Source organism: Bubalus bubalis, chromosome 9 (genome assembly GCF_019923935.1).
Source record: "Bubalus bubalis isolate 160015118507 breed Murrah chromosome 9, NDDB_SH_1, whole genome shotgun sequence".
Classification (NCBI taxonomy): Eukaryota; Metazoa; Chordata; class Mammalia; order Artiodactyla; family Bovidae; genus Bubalus; species Bubalus bubalis.
This window is the reverse complement of record NC_059165.1, coordinates 15,886,555-15,904,123: the sequence shown is the minus strand read 5'-3', so window position 1 is coordinate 15,904,123 and position 17,569 is coordinate 15,886,555. Positions and strand designations below refer to the sequence as shown.

The 17,569-nt window shown below is 39.3% G+C and overlaps 1 protein-coding gene across 1 annotated transcript in view; it reads left to right on the top strand.

Annotated features, from left to right (window-relative positions):
• The window catches only part of FAM81B (family with sequence similarity 81 member B), a 55,441-nt gene that overhangs the window by 28,976 nt on the left and 8,896 nt on the right, over positions 1 to 17,569 (top strand). Inside the window, exons 5-6 of the mRNA XM_025293991.3 lie at positions 7,776 to 7,905; positions 12,915 to 13,021. Of these exons, the coding sequence (XP_025149776.2) occupies positions 7,776 to 7,905; positions 12,915 to 13,021 (237 nt within the window). The remainder of the gene's footprint in view (positions 1 to 7,775; positions 7,906 to 12,914; positions 13,022 to 17,569) is intronic.

The following is a 17,569-nucleotide window of genomic DNA, read 5'->3' as shown; positions in this document are numbered from 1 at the left end:
TAATGTCCTGCAGATTTTATACATGTTGTCACAAATGGCAAAGTCTCCTCCTCCTTTGAAGCTAAAAATTTTGTGACTCCATGTATATCACGATTTATTTACTCATCCCTAAATGGCAACCCACTCCAGTATGCTTGCCTGGACAATCCCATGGACAGAGGAACATGGTGGGTACATAGGGTCGCAAAGAGACAGACAAGACTGAGAGACACACACACACACACATACAGACACTTAGGTTGTTTCCGTATCTTCTTTATTGTGAATATTGCTGCGGTTAACATGAGAGGATGTATTTCTTCCATGTATTCATTTCCTTTGGATACATATCCAGTAGGGGGATTTCCAGATGACAGTTCTATCTTTAACTTTTCAAAGAGTCTCCATACTATGTTATATAATGGCTATACCAATTGACACTCCTGCTAACAGTGTGGAAGGATTCCCTTCTCTCCACATCTGCACCAATACTTTGTATAATACTCATCTTAACAGGGATGAGGTGACATCTCATGGCTTTGATTGGCATTTCCCAGATGATTCGTAACATAGAGCTCCTTTTCATGTACCTGTTGGCCATCTGTCTTTTATCTTTGGACAAATATCTAGTCAGGGTTTTGCCCATTTCTAAAACCATGTAACCATTTAAAACCACTTGTTTTTCTGTGGTCCCAAGGGACTTACAGATGCGCTCCCCCGGCTCTCAGAGTTAGGTGATTTGAGAGCCAGTTTCTTGGATAGTGGCTAGACACACTTCACTCCCCAGGGAGAATCTGGGATTTGGTGGTTCCCTCCCAGCTGTAAGGTGCTGAACCAGGGATGGGGTATGTGGTGTGTGTGTATCTCAAACTTTTTTGACCCTTTTTGATGTGGGTATTTTCTTAGTTGCCTGATGTGTAGGAGCCTCTAAACCAGCTTCTGGATTTTTCCCAGAGGGATTGGATCCGAATTTTGCTGTTTATTTGGTGCATCTGAGGGAGGAGGGAAAAATCAAGAGCCTCCTAGTTCTCTGTCTTGCTCTCTGATCGCTGACTTACTTCCCCTTTAATATGAAGCAGTGATTTTAGGAAAAGGTCTTATTTTTCCTTAAAATGTCTTCCTTTTATGATAATTTCTTGAATCTAGTGATTTGAAACAGAATATGGCTAAAAGCCAGGAGATTTAAATTCACTCTTCCTCTTTTTCCTTTCCATATTTTTGCAGGCAAGTGACCCATGGACCAGCTGAGGCAGAATAATTACTTTCCTTCTACATACGTTGACCTTAATTCCAATTAGCATCTTGGCATAAGAGTGAACTAAGTTGATTATTTTAACATAAGTCCTAGCAAACCTTTTACTGCCTCATAAATCAAACTCAATATTTGATAACAATTATGTACTTTTGAATTTTATACCTTATTTCCCTCTCTAATATAGTGGCAGTTTAAAAGCAAGTACTTCCAATGAGATGAGGTTCTCAAAGTTGTCTGCCTGATTTTGACACCTTGCAATGGCACCCCACTCCAGGACTCTTGCCTGGAAAATCCCATGGACTGCGAAGCCTGGTGGGGTTGCTAGGAGTCAGATACGAATGAGCGACTTCACTTTCACTTTTCACTTTCATGCACTGGAGAAGGAAATGGCAACCCGCTCCAGTGTTCTTGACCGGAGAATCCCAGGGATGGGGAAGCCTGGTGAGCTGCCATCTATGGGGTCGCACAGAGTCAGACACGACTGAAGCGACTTAGCAGCAGCAGCAGCAGCACTCTATTTGATAGATTAGCCTCGTATGCAAAAAAGAAAAAGGCCAGCATGTGAAGGGCAGCCATACAGCCATGTATGATGGCTCTAGAAGCAGCCAGAGCAGACCAACCCTCTATCCATATTTGACTATTTGGGACCCCAAGGCAAATCTGCCTATTAGTTCAGTTCAGTTGCTTAGTCGTGTCCAACTCTTTGCAACCCCATGGACTGCAGCACACCAGGCTTCCCTGCCCATCCAACTCCCAGAGTTTGCTCAAACTCATGTCCATTGAGTCCATGATGTCATCCAACCATCTCATCCTCTGTCATCCCCTTCTCCTCCTGCTGCCTCCAAAATCCAGCATCAGGGTCTTTTCCAATGAGTCAGTTCTTCACATCAGGTGGCCAAAGTATTGGAGTTTCAGCTTCAGCATCAGTCCTTCCAATGAATATTCAGGACAAATTTCCTTTAAGATTGACTGGTTGGATCTCTTTGCAGTCCAAGGGACTTTCAAGAGTCTTCGCCAACACTACATTCAAAAGCATCAATTCTTTGGCACTCAGCTTTCACATTTCAAATCTGCATATGAAATAACTAAATTGTGTTGATGTGCAATTAAAAGCGTAAGACATGTCCTTTGAAGAGGCACTAATGATATTATTTGGATACTGTCAACCTTTGAAAAAGAGTGAGGACTTCTTGTTAAAGATATTTTTACTCCACTCTCCTCACCTGAGACATCTCCATGCCAGTAAAAATAAAAGAAGGAAAACAAAAATGTCACCTTTAACACAACATGGAAGTTGATGCAACCACTAACAATAAACAGCACGCGTACCAGACAGAGATGTGTGGACCGAGTATCTTCCTCAGACCCGAAATATCATGATTTCCTCCAAATCAAGAGGCATCACCCCCAAAGGCACAGACCAAATCTGTTGAATAGAGGAGTATTAACCTAGGGGATGGGGTGAGTCACAGGAGAAATAGGAAATATCCTTGAGAGATTCAAGGCAGCAGCACAGAATAGCAGAGACGGCGGAGCTGAAGAGGCACTCATGACATTTATCATCTGGGATCCCCCCACCACTTCTTATCAGTTTATGCCTAAGAGAAACTGACTGAGGTGCAACCGGCTGAAGAGGGAGAAGAGTTGATAGTATCACGTTGAAGAATCCATGATGATGATGTGCTGTGAGATACACTGATCTGGTTTTCGAGGAGAGAATGGGGAGATGCACCCCTTCCCTGGGCCTAAAGAAGCAACAGACTTGATAGCGACGAGGCTGAGTAGAGGAGCTGGGCTACTTCCCTACGAAACACACCCTCACTGATCAGCGGGTGGCCAGGACCACAGAAGATGGTAGAGTGGGAGTTACAAAGAATCTGTGTGTGAAAGCCACCACCACCACCATGCAGGCAGAGATGGATGGATAGATGGCTAAAAGCACAAGGCTGATGAATACACCTCAAGACAGGAATTATCTGGAAAAATACAGGAACAGTTCAAATCCAAGTTTGAAACTTGGATTCTTGGAAACTTGGATTCTTGAATTCTTGGAAACTCCTGGTTTCCAAGAATTCATGAAAAGAAAAAGAAAAAGATTGCTGATTGAACTGTTGCACATAATTTTGCTCCTTCCAAAAGTCTAAGTAAAAAAGTATTTTTCTCTGTAAAACATAAGCCCACAAAGACAGGGAACATCAGCCTAGAAATGCTGGAACCTGGAAGGTACACATGTGGAAGCTGATTTAGCAGAAGAAATGAGACTGATTTTCAAGCCCTGGAATAAGCCGAGGATGACCTGGTTTCATGCCCATGGAATTCTCACAGGCTTAGGGGTGGGCTGGGCCAGGCACCTCTGAGAGTGTGGGTGAAGGTGGGCACTTGCCTCCAGGGAGAGGAACTAAGAGACACAGGGAGAGACGGAGCCAGGAATCACTGCGGTGTGTTCTTAGCCTTCTCATTATTACTGACTGTCAAACTACAAACATGTGTTACTTTGATTAAAAATAAGCGATAAAAAGGTTTTCCCCCAAAAAGAGATTATCAACTAGCAAAAGGAAATAGATAAACCAGAATTGCTCAGGGATAGGAGAAAGAAAAAAATTAAATATTACAGAGATTCAATCTACTTTTAGAAGCCCCTCCCCAAGAGAATACATACAACTGAAAACAAATTATTTCTTAAAAAACCTGAGCAAGTCACACAAAACAAAAAGAAAATGCTTTTTCATATAAAATAGTTATGGAGAAATGATGTATAGGGCAAAAAACAGAGACTCCATTTAGCAGAGAACTAAGAGGAGCACCGAAAGAAGAACAAATTCTTCAGAAGAAAAAAAAATATGGATATAAGAGAAGAAAGATTTCTTGAAACAGATTAGAATCTGTAGATCAAAGGGGAAATGTGCAACACCAGAAAAATTTATATGAGAACAATTAAACCAAGATATCTTGGTTTGAAGTCACTAATTATTAAAAAGAAAGAATCACTAGAAGAAAGGAAAGCGAAAAAGAATCATTAGACATCCAGGTAGACTAAACGATCACATTAAGAAAGGAAAAAACTTAGTCATCTCAGACTTGTCCACGTCCAACACTGTCAGGTAAGAAGGGAGAAATGTCTATCCTGTTCTGAACAAAAGGAAAATGACTCAATAATGTTTTCTTTACCAAATTACCTTTCAAGTAGAACAGAACAGATGGGCATTCTTAAGCATTCAAGAATGTAAATAAACAGTCCAATGCTTATGGTCCCTTCGTTTGAACTCTGGATGACAAAATCTGGCCAACCAAGGAATAAATCAAAATAAGGATCTCAGATAAGAAATTATAGTTTTAAAACACTGGGACTGCCCTGGTGGTCCAGTGGCTAAGATTCCACACTCCCAGTGCAGAGAGCCCGGGTTCAATCCCTGGCCAGAGAACGAGATCCCACACGCCACAACTACGGGTTTGTGCGCCTCGCGGAGAATCAAGGATCCCGCGTCCTGTGCCTGGGACTCGGCGCAGCCAAATAAACGCATACATTTTAGAATGACTGTCTAATAGAGTCTAAATATAGAATGAAAGTTAAAGAGTGGGAACTCTAGGGGCAGAACACACTATAAACATTTAATCTGATATTTTTAAAATAGAAAAACATTAACAAAAACTGTTGGAAGAGCAAGTATATAAACATTTGTTTTCTCATTTTTTTTCCTTTGGCATAGGGTCAATGGAGAATAAAATTTCAAAATGGTAGTTGTAAAAAGTACAATGATTCCAAAAAAAAAAGTACAATGATTCCAATCTATGATAGCTTTTTATAACTTCATTTTTAGAAATATCTCTTGTAGTAGGGGTGTGTGTATACGTATACACACACACACACACACACATACATACCTGAAGTTCAGCAATTGCTTCATTTTTCACTACAGTTACATTTCCTTAGGTTAAATTAAATTAAAATTCAATCTAATGTTTTTAACTAAAACTCATACATATAATTTGAATATTCTAAAATTATTTTATTTCTTCCTATCTCCATGTGTTTATATATGATGTGTGTACATATTATAATGGTGAATGAAATAATAACCAAATGTTAACAATGATTATTTCTTAAAAGTGGGATTTGGGATGATGTTAACACTCTTTTGTTCTTTTTTTGTATTGTGTGTAATTTTTTTATAACAGGAATTTGTTATTTTAATAGAAACAATAAAATCACTTCAAAGGAGAGAAAGAGAAATTTCTTTTGAAATATGGAGTACAGCCTTGAAAAACTATTAATCCTTGACCTCAGGGTGGAGTTAGGCTCGTTGGGTAGGAATGGAATGGGGTGAAAATAATTAGATGATAACTCTTAAGCTGAGGAAATAAATAATAACTGCTGATCTTGTGTGGGTGCTTCCTCCATGCCAGGTACTGGCTAAATGCTCTGCATTCATTATCTCCTTTTATCCTTAAATAACCCTATGCAGGACCACTCTTCAGGACAATCACTTATGGTTTGGAAGGCTGAGCATACAGCATTCCAGGAGACACTGTTCACATTACCCCCATGTGTCTGGCACACCCTGGCATTTTGCAGGGGACAAACTCTGCAGCTACATGCAGGGAGCGCAGCATTGGTACCCCTTTTCTCAGATAGGACTTCCCTGGTGGCTCATATGGTAAACATCTGCCTACAATTCAGGAGACCCGGGTTCAATCCCTGGGTTGGGAAGATCTCCTGGAGAAGGAAATGGCAACCCACTACAGTATTCTTGCCTGGAAAATCCCACGGACGGAGGAACCTGGTAGGCTATAGTCCATGGGGTTGCAAAGAGTGGGACACGACTGAGCGACTTCACTTTCACTTTTCTCAGATAAAGAAAACTGAAACTTACAGACATTAAGAGAATTGTCCCAGATCACAAACCTGGGAAGCAGTAGAAGCCATACTCAAAGGCTGATCTACCTGACTAAATCCTGAACCACGAACCTACAACAGACAAACCAGTGGTCCCTGAGCAGGCAGCAGGTGGGCTGGGTGAGAGCTGGCTGGCAGCGGTGATAGCAACTATTTCCCTGTGTGCTAAGTCGCTTCAGTCATGTCTGACTCTGTGTGACCCCATGGACTGTAGCCTGCCAGACTCATCTGCCCATGGGATTCTCCAGACAAGAACACTGGAGTGGGTTACCATGCCCTCCTCCAAAGGGTCTTCCTGACCCAGGGATCGAACCCCTCTTTCTTATCTCTCCTGCATTGGCAGGCAGGTTCGTGCCACCTGGGAAGCCCATTCCCACATTGCCCTTGATTCCCGTGTAGCCTTTGGGTATCTCAATGTGGACCAACATAAGAATATTCTATCCAACAGTGAGGCTGTTCTGACAATAACAGCTTGTATACACAAATGTGTAAAATGACTTTTGCCCTTGACTTAGGTGCTTCCATGCTGAATCAGATTAATCCCTGATTTTTCCTCCTGGCAGTCTGCCCACCCCTCAGCAGTGATTTGGTATCCTTTCAAGAAGTTTCTCAAGAGGTTATCTCACCTTTAGCTCAAATTTGACACCAAAATTAAGAAAAAGAAATTCATTTTTGGATCCTAAAGAAAATGTTGACAGCCACAGAACAATGTTTATAGCACTTATCATGACAATATGAAAATATAGTTCCTAATAGATGTTATTTGATGACAGTCAAACCGGTTACTTGATAAAAGGACAAACTTCAAACTGATGTCTGGTAACTCATTTATTAATACACCAAACACAAACCTACAGGGCTTTCTGTCCTACCCTTCACACAGATATGAGTGCACTGAAAGTGATAATACAGTAAGTAACCGGCTCTCTCCTAAGGGAGGCCTCGAGTGGAGTAGTGGGTGGGATTCCCTGACATTCTGGGAAGATGGCTAATCTGAATTTCAATGCCATTTCACTAGGGTTCCTCCCTGAAAATGCCAAATGCCACCTTATGCGCCAAAGCCTCATACACGTCTTAGTGTGGATTCTTTTTGTCCTAACCTAAGACAACACTTAACTGAGGCCACTTAAGGAGCAGGAGTTTTCACTGGGGCTAAGAGAAAAGATGCTGTCTTTTGAAGATGGGTTGGAAACCTCTGGTAGACTGGGACACTTTATCTAGCCAAAAGGGAATTGATGATCTGGGAGCCAAGACAAGAGGGCTAAAGGGAAGAAAGAGAATTCAGAACACAATATAGAAGAGGAAAAAGCTTCAGTTTTGCCTAACCATAGGCACCAGGGAGTATGCTCCAAACATCAAAATCTATTGGAACTCCTATAACTGAGTTAATATATCTTATGGCTGAAAATCTGTATCTACTGAGTTTCCCCCAATGTCTTCATCTACTCCAACTCAGTGCTTTAATTTGGGCCAGTGTTTCATTCAGGAAAAAAAGAGGAAGATGAGGGAGATTTCTGTATATGCCCCTATGTCTGCCAAGTCACTAATCAAAGAACTTTAGAATTCTTGCCATCAAATGAATGCATAGATTCTACTATAGTGTTAAAAATGTTATCAATCTCACATCTAACTTCGTCTTGCCACTAGATGTGATTCCAGCATCATGAAGCTTTCTGGAGATATTCACTTCATCAGAAATGAGCACCAGCAACTTGAAAAAACAATTCAGGAGATGATATCTTCCCTACAAACTGTTTCTAAGAACTTGGATATGAAGGTAACTGAAAAATTTTGAAACTCTTATGTACTACTGCTAGAAGTAAGGGCTTCTCAGATGGTGCTAGTGGTAAAGAACTGGCCTATCAACTCAGGAGATGTAAGAGATGTGCGTTCGATCCCTGAGATGGGAAGATCCCCTAGGGAAGGAAATAGCAACCCATTCCAGTGTTCTTGCCTGGAGAATCCCACCGACAGAGGAGCCTGGCAGGCTATGGTCCATATGGTCACAACTGAAGTGACTTAGCATGCATGCATGCCAGAAGTAAGATCATTATGACTTCCCAAAATGCTCAAGCAGCAATTATTCAAAAGAACCCTTTTCCAAAGGGTTTAAGAATGACAGCTCATACATATACATCATGCATGTGGCCAGGTTAATCAACAAATACTTAATGAGTGCCTTGAGGAGCCTGGTGGGCCACAGTCCATGGGGTCACAAAGAGTCGGACAGGACTGAGAGACTAACACTTTCATATTTTCTTATGTTCCAAAACAGCCACTCATTGGAAGCATATGCTACCTGAGTCTACGGTTGCCATCATTTCCTTACTTTCTAGGTTCTTCTCTCTTTTCTTTTTCTTCTTCTTCTTCTTCTTTTTTTTTTTTTTTTTTTTTTTTGGCCTTGCCATGTGGTATGTGGGATCTTAGTTCCCCGACCAGGGATTGAATCCTATTCTTGGACTGCCAGGGAAGGCCCTCCGGGTACAACTGGAGAGAACAAACAAAGGAATTTTCCATAGAAGATATTCCTATTGAAGTTTCAGCATAAACCTGAGTTCATCACATTACATCCTAGCAATGGGTTATGTTTCTTACAAAATAATACACAAGTCCTTTGGCCTGGAATTTAAAGACCGTCTCTACACTGGCCCCTGCGTATCTCTACAGCTCACCCTCTGGCTTCCTGGCTCACCCTTTATACCAGTGGCGCAGAAGTACCTGTAGTTGACTCGCTCCAGAACACTGCACTGCCTCCGTGTTCTCTGTGCTTTTTGCCTGAAATGTTTACAGAATCCACCTGCAATGCGGGAGACCTGGGTTTGATCCCCGGGTTGGGAAGATCCTCTGGAGGAGGGAATGGCAACCCACTCCAGTATTCTTGCCTGGAGAATCCTATGGACAGAGGAGCCTGGCGGGCTACAGTCCATGGGGTCACAAAGATTCAGACACGACTGAACACCTAAGCACAGCACAGCATTTTCACCTTCTAAGGCACTGGTGTAATGAAAAGAGCCAATGCAAACTCTTTGATGCCCTACTTTGTCATGTACTTTGTGTGAGACAAGCACATCTCCTCTGAAGGCATTTGGGCAGAACAAAGTGGAAACCCTTTGGAAACGGGGGGAGATGAAAGCCTGGTGCTTGATTATTTGTTCACGGGAGTCCATTTATAGAAAGCAAAAGGTACAGAGGAGGCACAAAGTTTACAGCGGTCCCATTGGGCTGGTCCATCTCCCTACAAACCCACCTAAACAGTCCTAATGGTTAGGGGGTTGATTATCTTAGTTTTTCAAGGTAATCATACCAACGACAAATCATAACAGCTTTATGTCTAGTTTTCTGATTACTTAAGGCTTTGACCAGAACTTCCAGAACATTGTTACATAAAAGTGGTCAAAGAAGGCAGCTTATCTAGTTCCTGATTACACTGGAAATGTCTTTGCTGTTGGCTATTGGTTTGATTTATTCTTAATTATATTAAGAAAGTACCCATCAATTCCTACTTTACTTAAATTTTATTAGAACTGAACATTTAACTTTATAAAATGCCTTTTGTACATTAACAAATGCCTAATTCAGCATGATTGGTTTTTTGGTTTGGGTTTTTTGTTGTTAGCTTGTTTATTTTTTTGGCCTTCTAATGTGCTATGCCAAAGCATTTCCCAATGCTGAAACATTCTGGCATTTCTGTAATGAAAATTGTACAGTCTTTGTAATAACTCAGTATTTAATTTTGCATCTAAATTCAAAGGTGATATTAGATTCTAGTTTCTCTCTCCTTAGTTTTTTTAAGGTAATACATACATGATTCAAAATCAAATCTATATGAGAAAATACACCCTGAGAATTTCCACTTCTATATCTGTCCCCAGTAATCACATCCATTCATGCTACTCACAGGGAACCATTTTTATTAGCCTATTATGAATCCTTTCCATATGCCTTTACATGTAGTTCAGTTCAGTCCAGTTGCTCAGTCGTATCTGACTCTTTGCAACCCCATGAACCGCAGCACACCAGGCCTCCCTGTCCATCACCAACTCCCGGAGTCCACCCAAACCCATGTCCATTGAGTCAGTGATGTCATCCAACCATCTCATCCTCTGTCGTCCCCTTTTCCTCCTGCCCTCAATCTTTCCCAGCATCAGGGTCTTTTCAAATAAGTCAGCTCTTCGCATCAGGTGGCCAAAGTATTGGAGTTTCAGCTTCAACATCAGTCCTTCCAATGAACACTCAGGACTTTACAGGTAGAAGCAAATACAATTCATATTCTTATTTCCTCCTTTTTACACAAAAGATAACATATTATAAGTGTATTACTATGCGCCTGTTTTTTTTTCTAAACAAAGATATCCCAGAGACCCATCCTATCAGTACATGGAGGGCTTCCTCATTCTTTTTCACAACCGTGTACTCTTCCTCTGTGTATAATAGCTCATTTAATCAGTCTCTCATGGATCAACATTTGGATCCTTTTCACTAATTTGCTCTTTCAAACAACGCTACAGTGTGTAACCTTGCAGTTATGTCATTCTGTATGTCTGTAGAACAAATACCCAGAAGTGGGATTGCGGTGTCAAAGGCACTGTGCTTGTTCTCTTGAAAGATCTTGCTCTCTGCAGTTTTTACCATATTGCATACCCACCAGCAATATATAAAATGTCCTATATCCCCATTGCCGCACCACTGAGTGTTGTTTGACTTTCGAATTTTACCTTTCTTAAAGGAAAAGACATCTCTGTTTTAATTAGCCTTTCTTATTACATGTTTTCATTTACTTAAGAGCTAGTTGTATTTCTTTTCCAGTGAGTTACCTGTTCATATCTTTTATCCACTTCTCTATTGGGCTATTGTTCTTTCTTTTCAATTTCCAGGAGCTTTTTATACATTAGCAAGGTGAGTTGATTCCCTATACTGTGAGCTGCAAATACATTTTTCCAGTTTTTCTTTCAACTTTTGCTTTGTACACGGTCTCTATTTATAGCTGAATTTATCAGTCTTTTTACATGTGTATGTGGCTTCTGAGATTTGAGGTCACAGAGCTTCCTCACACAAAGGCTTGAAAGAATTGCTTATATTTTCTTCTAACACTGTCAGGGATTTATTGTTTATATTCAAATCCTTGATACATTTTGGAATTTTTTTCTAAAATAGGATTGCCTTCATTATCATTTTAATTATTGAAACCTTGTAGTGTTTTTAATATCTGATAGGGCTAGTCTCTCCACTGTTTCTTTTTTCCCTTTTCCTACTTATAATTGCTTTTGCAAATGATTTTAAGATTAGCCTGTCTAGGTCCAGCAAGTAAACTGACAGATAACTCTGCTTCAATTTTAATTGAAATCATGTAAAATTTATAAATTAACTTTCAAACTGACATAGTCATAATGCTGAGTATTTTATCCAAGAACATAGGGTACTTTCCATTTCTTCAGGTTTGCTTTCGTATCCTTCAGGAGTGGTTTCAAATTTTCCTCATGTAGATTTGTCGTTATTTTAAATATATTTTGAGACTTCATCCTTTTTTTTTTTTAGTTAATTGTAATGGGAGTTTTATTATATCTTTTAACTACTTGTTAGTTGTGTATTATAAAGGCTGTATTAATTTTATACTTCAAGAATTGTCTTCTTGATTATAGTAATTTTTCATTTGGTCTTTGGTTTTTCCAGATACACAATCATATGATTTATAAGTAAAAATAATTTGGCCTCCCTCACCTTTTTCCATTTTCATATACATAATTTCTCTAAGTGTTTTGAATAATAACTCTGGTATAATATTAAGTAATAATGCAGAGACAGAGGGCATCCTGGTCTTGTTCCTAACTTCAACAGAAATGCCCCCAGTGTTTCTCCTCTGATGGAAGAAATAAACTTTCTCAATAAATCTGTTTCCTGATGGCTCAGACTGTAAAAAAATCTGCCTGTAGTTCAGGAGACCCAGGTTCAATCCCTGGGTCAGGAAGATCCCCTGGAGAAGGAAATAGCTACCCACTCCAGTATTCTTGCCTGGAGAATCCCATGGAGAGAGGAGCCTGGTGGGCTGCAGTTCATGGTGTTGCATAGAGTTGGACACAACTGAGCCACTAACACAGCATCATTCCTATTTTACTAAGGTTTTGCAAATCAAGAAAGTTTATAAAAATAAATGCCTTGTGATATAATATAATGGACAGCATAATGACTATAGTTAACAGTACTGAGTTGCGTATTTGAAAGTTGCTAAGTGAGCAGATCCTATGTTTAAACTGTCCTAAGTTATTTCACTTGGAATTTATTTGTGCTCATGTCAGAATTCTACCTAGAAATTCCTGAGGCCTGATCTTAGACCACTCAGGTGTTTTCTTTGCAGAGCCCAATCGTGCATTGCAGCATTTATTCAATAGCCTGTGGTGAGCCTGTACCATTGGTCATCTCATGTGTCCTGAGGATATAGTGGTGATAGAAGATAGAGCGGCTTACATTGTAACTGGGAGACAAAGTAAAGCAACAATCAAACCAACAAACTGATAAACCAATGTCAATAGCTTGCTCTTGTTATATCATTAGATGGTTTCTGATCAAAAAGATCATTATAGACAGCAGAATGGAACATGCCCCCATTGTTCTTTCCCTGAAGGTATTGCTATAACTGTTGAATCATCCCTTTGACAAAAATCATTTTCAAATGCAAACATGCTTTAGGCTCAAGTCTTTATTCTGGGCTCCTTTAGGAATAAAGTATAATGAATGTAAGTGCTAGTGGTTTTGTTCACACAAAAAAGCTCCCTTTTGTACTTTCATTAGGTAATGCAGCTCTTAGAAAAGATAGAGGCTTCCAGTTCCGAGCAAATCTCAAATTTAAAGATGGTCCAGGGGGATTATCGCCACGAAATGAACCTTTTGGAGTTCAAGTAAGTGAATGAAAGATTTTTAATTCTGTTTAATGCATTCCAAAGGGTTTTGCCTAATGAAAGCATTAGCACTAAATAAAATCCTATTCCAGGAATTTGAACCTGGCCAAGAAATAAAGCAACACACTGATGTGCAGAGAATATTTTATACTAAAGGGATTCATACCATATTTCAATTGAAGAAATATGCATATTAATTTGCCATCCTCATTTGCATAATATCTCAACTGAAATGACACTTTCTGATAAGAGTACAATTTTAACTTATCAATTGTACACTAAAATGCCTCAATGTAAAGCACAATTGAACATACATAGATTCCATGAAGTTATCAAATAATTTTTTTAAGTTTGATTCATTAGCTTTTCCTTTAAGATTTTTTTCTAAGACCCTCTGCTTGCTTCTTTTCAGTATCCCTATTTGAATACTATTTGTAATCCCACATTACACTGAGTTTTCCCCTGTGCAATGGAGAAAGCAATAAAGGAGATAAGACTCCACATTCAAATTCTTGGCCTCCTTGTCCTCAACTCCTCCTATTTAAATAACCACCATTTCCTGGCATCATAGTACCAGCAAAGGACATTCTAGATACTTAGATGATACCACCTTGTGGTTGAGTCACTCAGTCCGGTCTGACTCTGAGAGCCCATTGACTGCAGCACGCCAGGCTGCCCTGTCCTTCTGTATCTCCCAGAGTTTGCTCAAGCTCATGTCCATTGAGTCAGTGATGTCATCCAACCATCTTGTCCTCTGTCTTCTCCTTCTCTTCCTGCCCTCAGTCTTTGCCACCATCAGGGTCTTTTCCAGTGAGTCAGCTCTTCACATTAGGTGATCAAGTATTGAAGCTTTAGTATCAGTCCTTCCAATGAATATTGTGAGTTAATTTCTTCTAAGATTGACTGGTTTGATATTCTAGCTGTCCAAGGGACTCTCAAGTCTTCTCCAGCACCTTCATTATGGTCCAACTCTCATATCCATACATGACTACTGGAAAAACCATAGCTTTGACTATACGGACCTTTGTCGGCAAAGTGATGTCTCTGCTTTTTAATATGCTATCTAGGTTTGTCACAGCTTTTCTTCCAAGAAGCAAGTGTCTTAATTTCATAGCTGCAGTCACTGTATGCAATGATTTTGGAGCTCAAGAAAATAAAGTCTGTCACTGTTTCCATTGTTTCCCCATCTATTTGCCATGAAGCGATGGGACTGAATGCCATAATCTTCCTTTTTTGAATGCTGAGTTTTAAGCCAGCTTTTTCACTCTCCTCTTTCACCTTTATCAAGAGGCTCTGCCCCTTCTATTCTTGTTCTTTCTCCACTCTGTCCCACATCAACTTCAGTTTAATGTCTTGGTCAAATCATAATCATGAATATACTCTCTCTCCATTCTCCTCCATCTCTACCATATTTCATTAAATCTAAGTGCCACCGACTATAAAATGTACCAGTGTATCCTTGTACCTCTAAGACTTGAAGCTAACAACTAAACAGTGTATGCTAAGTTGCTTCAGTCATGTCCAACTCTATAACTCTATAGACTGTAGCCTGCCAGCCTCCTCTGTCCATGGGATTCTCCAGGCAAGAATACTAGAGTGCCATTCCTTTCTCCAGAACATCTTCCCAAACTGATGGCTTGAAATTGGGTATCCCACATTGCAGGCAGATTCTTTACCATCTGAACCACCAGTGGTCATCACTAAAACTCAAAGAGAAATAGGTGTCTTGGGTAAACAGAAAATACCTACTCTCTTCATTCTCTAAAAACGCTTGTCTAGGTTCTTAAATTCTAGCACAATGAGGGTGCTCAGTAAATATCTATGTCATGTCTGATCTAATCCCTTTAGTTTAGAATTAAGATAAAGTGTCCATAGGAGAAACAGAAAAGTAAACTCTTTCTAGAAGTACAGTTTAAGAATGGATTTTATTGGGGGAGCAAAGGAACTTATTATCTGGAGTGGAAGACTGGCTTAAAGTGGTCAAAAATACTAACAAACCGAAAAGAGGGGAAAAGTAAATGTTTGAGATCTAGGGATGACTGCTTCACTGATGTTGTTGCCTACTTTTTCCACCTTCAGTCCTGTGGGAAATTGGCTTATAGACGAATCATCTAAATAGTTAAATTTGAATATGGATACTTTTGTAGTACTATAAACCGGAATCCTTTCTCATTTGAAATAATGAAGCCTTAAAATTTCATTAGTATTACAGTACTTAGTTTATAAGCCAGATTTTTCCCCAGGGAAATACTTATTAGTCTATAATTCAATTACACAAAGACATTTATTTAAAATTTCTCCACTTATTTTTTAAATTAAAAAGTAGTATGCATCATTGTAACAAATAAAATAAGGTAAAGATAAAAATAGAGGTCACCATTCAGGCTACCTAATGTAACCAGTGCAAACACCAGGAATGTATTTTTCCTCACTTTCACCCTTGTTGATATAAATATGTAACAGAAAAGGGAGATTTTATGTATATACTATATAATATGTATTTAGCATAGATTATATACGAAAGAACATGTGTTTTTAAAATAAATCCTATACACATTACTTAATAACTTTTTTTTTCAGTATATGTTGGTATCTCTCTAAATCAGTGAATATTATTCTAGCATTATTTTTCACAGCTGCATAATATTTTAACTTACAGATATGCCATAATTAAATCAGCTATCTTACTGATAAATAGATCTTTTCCAATTTATAGCTACCAGTTTATATAAACAAAAATTTCCAGTTTATACAAACAAAAATTATTGTATGTATATCCTTAAATTTCCTTAGATATAGGTACTTTTATTTCTATAGGCAAAATTCCTAGGTCAGAGTTTATATTAATTTTTATAAATTTATTTCTAAAAATGTAGCAATTTACTCATACCAGCAATGCCTGGGAAGGACTTTCTGTGTATTCTTATTCACACTGAGTATTCTTTTTAATATTTTCCAATTAAAGGGTGAAAAATAGCATCTCTTTCTTTCATTTGCATTCCCTTCACCCTTTGAATTTCTGTGAATTGCCCATTTTTTACCATTTATTTTCAACACTTTCTTATCTACTGGTAGGATTCCTTCACATTAGGGATATTAACCCCTTGGGCTATATATTACAAAGTATTCTGTTCCAAGAGAAAGTGAGGTGGGTAGGGCTTTTTTTTTTTTCAATCAGAGCACTTCTCAAAGCAAAGTGGGTCAAGTATAGTACTTGCTTTACTTTTTTAAGAAAAAAGAAAACTGTTTCTGAACAAAGAGACTAAAAGCTTTTAGTCACATTAAAGGGGAAGTTTAATTGGCAATTTTTCGCATTTAGAAATTTTAACAAATTCAAGTTTGATGGTAGACAGAACATATTTTATTAATATATTGAACTTAAAAGCCACAATATTGTCTGGGAGTTTTCTAGTGAGTTCCGTGCTTTGGCACAGAAGTGATCATTTGATCTGACAAAGGAGACGCACAGGCTGTGTCATCTGGACCTCTGCACGGAGCCTCCTCTTTCCAGAAGGGCCCTAGTCAGATGGTCAGCTAAGTAATGTCCTCAGCCAACAACCGAATGCTTATAGAGCAAGTCTCAGGCATCGTGAACTATGGCTGCCTTTCAACAAGGGGCTAGAAGAGGCAGCACTCCTCGATAGCTCTTGCTGCTGCTGCTGTTCAGTTGATAGTGAATTATAAGAAAAAGCATTTGGCCAATGAAGCAAATGTGTAGAGTCAAGTCTTACTACACAGCTTTGAGGTGCTGTTACGGTAGAAAACAAATCAGAGCAAGGACCTGTCTCATTCGTCTACGTATCCTCAGTACCCAGCACATTTAGGTACAAATAGAAACCAATGAACGAAGGAATGTGTTGAGTATCTATAATACTTAAGTTGTGTTTTGGAAAATCCACAGATACATGACCATAGACAGTAGGGGAGAAAACACATAAATAAGTGAAAAGCTCATTAACGGGTAAAGTGAAAGTTGAGATATTAAATGAAATATATCAGTAGGGAAATAATAAATAGTCATTGTCACTTATAAATGCCTACCAATCACTAAGGGCTTCCCAGGTGGTTCACATGGTAAAGAATCTGCCTGGCAAGAAGGAGATGTCGCTTCAATCCCCAAGTTGGGAAGATCCCCTGGAGAAGGAAATGGCAACCCACTCCAGTATTCTTGCCTGGAAAATCCCATGGACAGAGCAGCCTGGCGGGCTACAATCCATGGGGTCATAAAGAGTTGGACACAACTTAGTGACTAAACCACCACCACCACCACCCTCCACCAATCGCTAAATGCTCATGCAGCTCATGTGCACTCAGCTCTGCCAGCTGAGTCTTATCTTCATTTCAAACACAAGGTAACTCATAATCATGGAAATTAAATAATTTGCCCAAAGTCACACAGTAAGAAAGTGTCTGACTCCAAATCTCAGGCTATTTGTGTCAATCTGTGATGCTTCCATCTCATAATTTCACATATTATAGTAAACTAACTGTGCTATGACCAACCTAGACAGCATATTAAAAAGCAGAGACATTACTTTGCCAACAAAG